Source organism: Frankliniella occidentalis, unplaced genomic scaffold (assembly GCF_000697945.3).
Source record: "Frankliniella occidentalis isolate FOCC.00 unplaced genomic scaffold, Focc_3.1 Scaffold210, whole genome shotgun sequence".
NCBI classification, from domain to species: Eukaryota; Metazoa; Arthropoda; class Insecta; order Thysanoptera; family Thripidae; genus Frankliniella; species Frankliniella occidentalis.
This window is the reverse complement of record NW_026267336.1, coordinates 288,540-296,253: the sequence shown is the minus strand read 5'-3', so window position 1 is coordinate 296,253 and position 7,714 is coordinate 288,540. Positions and strand designations below refer to the sequence as shown.

General features: G+C 43.7%; 3 protein-coding genes across 3 annotated transcripts in view; 1 reads left to right on the top strand and 2 right to left on the bottom strand.

Moving 5' to 3' along the window:
• LOC113209615 (serine/arginine repetitive matrix protein 2-like) overlaps positions 1-7,714 on the bottom strand; it is a 26,780-nt gene that overhangs the window by 15,293 nt on the left and 3,773 nt on the right. The gene's annotated exons all lie outside the window — the stretch shown is intronic.
• LOC113209661 (uncharacterized) lies at positions 1,828-5,782 on the top strand. Its single transcript, XM_026427308.2, has 5 exons — positions 1,828-2,362; positions 2,612-4,147; positions 4,217-4,418; positions 4,510-4,830; positions 4,917-5,782. The coding sequence occupies exons 2-5, from the start codon at positions 2,667-2,669 to the stop codon at positions 5,151-5,153; spliced, it is 2,241 nt and encodes a 746-aa protein (XP_026283093.1). The 5' UTR covers positions 1,828-2,362; positions 2,612-2,666; the 3' UTR covers positions 5,154-5,782.
• LOC113209662 (nostrin) overlaps positions 5,976-7,714 on the bottom strand; it is a gene marked incomplete in the record, with an annotated part of 23,976 nt that continues 22,237 nt past the window's right edge. Inside the window, 6 exon segments of the mRNA XM_052272522.1 lie at positions 5,976-6,543; positions 6,633-6,794; positions 6,876-6,987; positions 7,070-7,222; positions 7,300-7,452; positions 7,525-7,689. Coding sequence (XP_052128482.1) covers positions 6,437-6,543; positions 6,633-6,794; positions 6,876-6,987; positions 7,070-7,222; positions 7,300-7,452; positions 7,525-7,689 — 852 coding nt within the window.

The following is a 7,714-nucleotide window of genomic DNA, read 5'->3' as shown; positions in this document are numbered from 1 at the left end:
ACCGCGGTCGTGGACGAGGCCGACTGACTGCTGACTGGTCGACGCACTGGCCTGCCGAGCCTGACGGTGCCGCGAGGTCGCGCGGAGTCCGAGGACACCAGCGCTCATTGCTGAGCCGACGGGCAAATGAGTCTTGTCGTCTCAATCGTTCTGAATCTGAATCGTTCACTACAAGACCACCCTTATTCACTCGCGTTCATCTCCTCGGCTTCGCTGTGTGCCCCTGCCTGTAGTAGTACCGACGAGTACCGAGGTACGTACTTCAGTTCCCCTGTTACCCTTGCCTTTCCCCGAACCTTGCCCCCCCCCCTCTTTTCGTCACATCCTTGCTCTTGACCGATCCAACGCGATGCACTTTCGCGAACATCCTATCCTGCGGGCCCCGGTCCCACGGTCCGAGAATGTCCTGGTGCGTCAGCTGGACCTAACGGGCCTCGGCCGACCCCTCCTCGTCGTCCTGTCATTGTTTCCATCGATGCAGCCTCCTCGCCAGACACCCCCTATAGCCGTGTCGCGTCGGGGATTAGCAGGTGATTCAGGCACCCGGTACTGCGGCCATTGCTCGACCAGCCCGTTGACCCTCCCCGGTCCACCCCGTCCACCTGTGGGCAGCCCGGCCAGCCTCCTAATCCCCACCTCCAATAAAGTCCCCGGCCGCCGCCCTATTGTTTCATTAGCAGCACAGCGGCCAGAGCGGGGAGGCGGGGGAGGAGGGGAGGGAGGAGGGGGAGGCTGCCCTTCTATCTCTAACTAAGAACTAGGCCGAGGGAGCGGAGGGGCCATATGTATGGTGCGGGGGAGAGAGAAGGTGATACCCTAGTACCTGGAAGTGGACAGGCGGGGCGAGTGAGCAAGCTGCAGCCTGCTTGGCAGCTTAGCAATGGCAGTGTTACCGTTGACCCTCCCCTCCCGTCTTCGCCTACACCATTTACCCACGTTGCACCAAAACTATGAGCCAAAACTTGTTCAGGGGTTGTTAGAAGTCAAGTCTGGGCGGTCTATGGGCATTTCCAAGCGCTGACGTTCGCGCCGACAGTAGCGCACCAGCGACGACATACGGCGACATACGTACGGCCGGCCCAGCAGCCGCTCCTGCACTAACCATCGCTAGATGCACCGAAAGTGCTATTCCCGTTATGCAGGGAAATTAACCCCAACCTCAAAACAAGTCTTTTCTTCCTGTCACGCTGATCTCAGCCCCCCCCCCGTCCGGAAGACGTTTTCGGTTTCTCCACTATTTCACTCCGCAGTCACGACGGTAGTGCGGGCGATACCCATTCACTCTCGGCTTGGGACACGTAGATTGTCTCCGAACACGGATCAAAGTCGCACGTGCCCCCCCCCCCTCCCCGCAGCCTCCTTCAAGAGAAACCATTTTTTGAGAAGCCTATCCTTTTTTGTTGCGGTTTGCTTCGTGTCATCGACGTTGCGGCGGGCGTTATAGATGCGACCCGTACCCACCGGTACGAAATCGGGGACACCCTTTTTGTAAAAGTAGGCGGTGTAAAAGTGTTGGGTCGCTCTTGGCATTTCCGTTTAAATGGCGAGAAGGTGCCTCGGTAAACCACTGGACGGTATCGGGTCGAACCTCCCAAAACTGCTCGCCGCCTCGTTTCACCCCCCAAGCCGAGCACCCTGGACCCGCACCCGTTTGGACTTCCCTATTCGTGGTTGCGCTGCTCGCCGCACATGGGCAGCACCTGTCGGCGGGCGGGCGGGCGGCTGCGCGCCTGCAGCGCTGCACTCTATTGTTTGCTCTCCCCCTCCCCTCCGCCCGCTCGCCCGCTCGCCCTCCGGCCGGCCGCCTCCGCCCGCTCCGCCCCCTCCCCTTCCACACCGCACTGTTGAGTGTTGTTGTCGTCAAGCGCGCTGAGTCCTGCACCAGCTCCCCAACCCCCTGTGCCGCCCTCGCGCTGTCCGCAGCAAGTGCGAACCCTCGGGATGAGATCGAAACAGGAATAAGACCGTGTCCTCGTCCTGGAGCATAGACTGTGACGCCCGAATACGTCGCGGAGGTGGTGTGGCTTCTGGTGTTGTGGTGGTGCTGCCGCCGCCCTTGCCATTTTGGTGATTTTGGCCGTGATCTTCGGCTGGCTGGAGCTCCCAGCCCACCAGAGGCCCGGTCGTGCCGAGCCCTTGCTACCGTGCTGTTCTAGTCGGTACGGCGTTTTAAAGTGTCGGTGGCACCATCACAACTCGAGGCGATTGTGAGGGCCTGCCATTCGTACCCCGTTTGGCCCCAATGACTTTGTGTGTGAGTGTGAGTGAGTGCGCTGCAGTGGACCTGGGCCGAGAGGAGGCCAAGTGATGGGCTACGGCTGCCCTTCGTCCAGCCGCCTGTAGCCTTGCTGTAAAGACCCCAGTAAGTACTCTTGAGAGCAGCTGGCTCAGCGGGACATTTTCTGGGTAACGTTCACAGTGATTCAACTATCTATTGATTAAGAAATTGGAGGATCTTGGATTGTTGAACACGGGCTGTTGAATAGATCATGAGCCCTGAGCTTACTGGCATTTTATCAAACGTTATGAAAATGAATTTCTGAACATCTTTTCTCCTTTCATACCTCAATGCACTTTTCATTTGAGTAAGTGCTTGATCTCTTTGTTTCAGATGTTCATAAACAATTGATGTTTTCTGGATTGGCACATTTTTGTTTGTTTTCAAAATGGATACCTCTGTTGTGGAGCACCCTGAAAGCACCCAGTCTCTCACTAGTTTACTGGAAGAGGTTTGCCAGCAGCGTGACAACCATAATAACAGCTCAAATTCTGCCAGTGACGATGGGGACTCAGTAGATCACATTCATACTCAAGATAGAGACTTTATTTGCAGTGAAGATGGGGATAATTCTTCTTTGTGTTTTGAGACGACTATTATAGAAATGGAGGAACTTATTGGTAATGAGGAGGAATTTCAAGAATTTATTCAGTTGATGGCTGAAAGTGAAAAGTCCGAAGCTAAGAATTCTCCTACTACTCATCCAATTTTAGATATTAACTGTAATGAAATCAAAGACAAGACTGTGATCCCAGTTATTGACATTTTTAGCGACGATGAGGAAGAAGCAGACTCTATGGTCTCTCTTGGACTTTCTAATACATTTGATAGCTTGGGTTCACCAGTTTCTAATACTATATACAAAGATAGTCCCAGAGTACCAAGTCCCATAGCTCCTTCTCTGTTACAACCTACTAAATCTGACTTATTAAGTTTGGGAGTCAAAAATGTTTCAGCTTCATATCTTGACTATATAAATCCTGAACCTCCCTCTGATCTTTCAACAAATTCATTAGTTCTTGAAACTGATAGATTGTGTCCATTGGAAAATTACAACAAAGGCACATTTGATAAACCTCTCCTGCCAGAATCTAAGTTTGAGACACTTTACAAAGATTCTAATCAAGTAAATGAAAAGTTTTCTTTGAAATTTAAAGAAGATTGCATAAAAGATTCTTTATTAGATGAAAACTGCAATACTCTAGGATATTGCTCAGAGTTTACTTCCATTGATTCGCCTTCTCCAAAAACTGAGGAACTTCTGTTGGCTGGATCTGATTCAAGTGAAACTCGTATTCAAACACGTGATTCCGTCACTGAAACATCGCCATGCAATATCATAGCACTCGCAGAGCCAGTCAGCTATGAAGTGACTCCAGATGAAGTTAGTGATGTCATTGAAGCACTTTTAATGAAGAGCAGTGCACTTGCAGAGCCTGAAATTTCAGTGCCATTGAATGGTGATGTGTCTGAAGACATTGGTACCAACACTTTGTCTTTGTCATTTTATGACAAATTAGACATAGAACCTTATGAAGTGGGTGAATCTGCAGAATACGATCAACCTGTACCCCTCCCATCCCCTCCACCTGCAACAATTGTTGAAGAATTAGTTAAAGAATCATCCACATTACTTTCACCCTCTGATAATGAGTCTCAGGGTAGAAGTGTTGAAATTAACTCAACTCATTCACCAGAAAAACCTAATTCTCCTTGCCAAGCTGAGACTGTTCTACCTTTCCTCTCTGATTCCACATTGAAAGAAATTGATAGTGTGTCAAAACCTGATGTGGAAAACTTAGATTGTGTTTCTAGCAATGCTGGTAATAGCAACTCTGATCCATCCAGTACTAGCCCCCCTCAAGACCTGTAAGTATTTCTAATTCTGTGTATTTTGCCCTATCTTATCACCTACTATTAATCTCCATCTGATTCCAGTCAAAACTGGCAAATACCTTGGGTGAGCACAGATGATGCCGAAAACGCTGACAATAATGATCCTGAGTGGGACTTGCTGAGAAAGTTGGAGACAGATGAGGAGCGGTATAGAGTTGTGAGAGAACAGTGGCGTCAACTTGAAATTCCCGATCCCAGACGTGATCTCACATGTCACAACTATAGGAGAAATCGCTCTGCTCAGGTTTGATATAACTCTTTGTACAATTCAAAGTATTATGAAAAGTGGTGGGATTTTGAAGTGTTACTAAATTCCAGCTTCTGTTATTTTTCAGTCTTCAAGGGGAACAAAAACTGGTAACTTACAAGTCAGACAGGCTCGTAAGAGGACAAGATCGGCAGATGATAATGAGGAGAGCGCTTGCAAGAGAAGAAGAATGCTATCTTGCACTGTAATGTTTGAGTCTCGAATTAATGACTTGAATAGCCAAATAAATAATCAGTTCATGCAGCTTAAGGCAGAACATGATCAAGAACTTCAGCAGTTAAGCATTCAACAACAGTTGGAGCATCAAAAGTTTATATATTCATCTGCCCCAGCCCCAGGATACATTGTTGAAAGACAAATGAATGCAATCTTAATGGAGCAAGACATGGTTAGTATCAAAGAATTATACTCAGTTTTTAGGCCAAGTTCTTAAAGCAAATATTCTCATTGTGTTTTTAAAATATTTCTTTTTAGCAAATTCAAGAATTGAATAGTAAATATGATGGGATATTGCAAAAAATTTCAAAGGACAAACAGGATGCCATATATGTTTTAAAACAAGCGAGTAAGGAGGTATTGGCATTCAATAAATTTTACAACCATTTGGGAGACTCCTATGATAATCACTGTGATATCACAGAGGAAGAGTTACAGCAATTTCAAGAGACTGAAGAAATGTATGAACTATACGATAATATATACACCGGTTAGTGAATTATGTATTATGTTATTTCAAATTGAAAACGTACTGATCTATTTTCTACATACTTTTATCTATTTATGGCAATTTTTAATTTAGTACAGCCTATTTCAGTCTGAAGCTGTTATACTTTAGACAAGTGAATTTTGGCTCCTATTTTTGAGAGATATATTATCCTTTCCTTGTTTGGTTCAAGATCATGTGATACTTATATCCTGAATAATCTTTTTCCTATTTTGGCTGTCATTGATGCTTTTTTTGAAAGACAGATTTGCCAAAGTTTTTCTTTATAGGAAGTCAACAAAGTTTTATACTTTGTAATTAACTATTACTGAGTAATAAGTTTAAGGTTTAATGCTGTACTAGATGTAAGTGTAAACTGTGATCTCCCATAGATTTTGTTTTTGTCTCGCTGGAGACATTAGTAGTACGTACATTTTCCTTTTGCCCAAGTATTTTATTGCTTTTTTTTTTTGCCTTATTTGTTATTTGTAGAACAAGGCCTTTTTGAGTAAATTGGCCGATTAATGTTTGTATGGTTGTGAATTTGTTCTAGGCAGCAATGTATTTATCAATTTTATATAGTATCATTTCCATGTTAAATTCTTCTGTTCAAATATAACATGTACTTTCAATTTTATTTTTATTGTTTGTTTGGTTTTTCTTGCCCTTCGCCGCAATTTTTGTGTCTTTTTGTAGCAAAGACGATCAGTTCTCCTAAATTGAGACTGCTACACTGGTAGAAGCTTACTGGTGAAGAAAGTGGGACAATTGTCACTCTGAAGCAATTAACTTACAGAGAAGGGCCTCAGGAAATTAATGATCAAACCAAATAAGGTGCTTATGTTATTTCTTATCTAAATATTTACAGGAACACTTAAATTAATATTTACAAAGAGTATGTACTATTTACTTTCCTTGGGCTAAGCTTATAACTGAGTCCACTAAGGGAATGAAAAAAAAAAAATCTTTAGTAAATACAGGTCTAACTGATGTCTGGTCCTAATGCCAAAACAGTAAGTTCAATCTGCTGATGGTGTGCACCTCTTATGAGTTATATATCTCTAATTTCTTAACAATGAATTATTCTGGAATTACCAGTTTCAAACATTTAGTCAAAACTACATTCTCAATTACATTAAGAATTGCAGGAGATATTTCATTAACAAGAAATCTTAGATGCAGGAGCTTAAGAAAGATGTGTGTTATGCTTCTTGCTAACATGCTGCTAAATTCTGTCCCAGTCATAAAATCATGTCTGCTGCTATTTCTTGAATGATGGTTGTTTTGAGAACTACTTAATTTCTTCCACATATGTTGCTGGGAAGATTCCTACTGTGCCATTTAGCTCTCCCAGCCACCATCCGTCGTCTTGTTTATCATGAATATTTATTACATCACCTGCAAAAAATTATAAAAACATTGATGCAATTTTACTATGTAGCTGATATTTCAGAGGAACTAGTAGTTTTTAGTAATAAAATTTATACCTGGATTTAGGTTTAATTCGTCATACAGATTTGCTGCATATTGGTAAAGAGCTCGACAGGTGCCACCACTTGGGTTGTTCCCTGCCTGAGTTGTGCTTGCACATTCAGATATTATTAAACTACCATTGTAATCCTTCTCACTACCTTGGCTTGAAAATTCATCTGTAATGAAGAAACTCATTGTGAGGTTGTGGAATTTTATGTAAAATTTTCTGCTATGCTATAGTGCAGAGGTTTACTGACCAAAGTCACTGTCTGGTTGCACTGAGTTGCCATCTGCTGCTCCCCTATCCATCCAATCAGGAGACTCGCCATTCATCTGGTCTAGTGAATCCTTACGCACCCAAGGTGGGACCTGAAAATGTTGTGGTTTAGTAACATTTTCTGTTAAGGTACGCTTGATGGTGTAATTTTTGTTTTTAAATGTTTGTGCTTGCCTTTAATATGCTTTGTTGTAGACCCTGTCTATCTCGATGAACTATAATATGTGAAGACAATGGATGTGATTGGTTTGGCCTTCCCTCCAGCTCAGATAGTACACTTTGAACCTTATATCTGGCTGCTTCCAAGTAAGTTAGCATAGCTCTCATCTGAAATATAAATTATTATATTTGGTTAATTTCCAAGTAAATTTCAGTATTTCTGGTGCAGGAGTAGCAACACTTACATGATGCAGTTTTTCCGTGACATTTTGCTGTGAGTCCTCAGCCCCAAAGTTGGGTGTTTGCTGCAGTGCCCTAGCTAGATTTTCAACACCTTGTTTACTGCGTCGCTCACGCTCCAAGTCTTGTTTGACTAATTGGAGAACTTTAACTAATGCCTAGAAAGTGAAGAGTTTTATTTAATCATCTGTTGGATATTTTCTGTTAATGATTGAACTTTTTCATCTTACCTGTTTACGTCTGTCTCTGTTCATCCCCAAAGTAACGTGTTCTGCATAAAAATCTGGCAGGAGCTGCTCTGAAGGTGGTTGGCCTGTGCCTTTGAGGGATACTACTGTTTGTATGTCGGCAGCCACATTACAATTTTGAACAGGTTCATTTAATCTGTCTGAACTCTGTAAATAATATTTTTTACATATA

Coding starts and splice junctions, on each gene's coding strand:
- LOC113209661 (XM_026427308.2), top strand. CDS start 2,667: ATGGATACCTCTGTTGTGGAGCACCCTGAAAGCACCCAGTCTCTCACT. Junction 4,148..4,216: donor ACTAGCCCCCCTCAAGACCT/GTAAGTATTTCT, acceptor ATCTGATTCCAG/TCAAAACTGGCAAATACCTT. Junction 4,419..4,509: donor GGAGAAATCGCTCTGCTCAG/GTTTGATATAAC, acceptor GTTATTTTTCAG/TCTTCAAGGGGAACAAAAAC.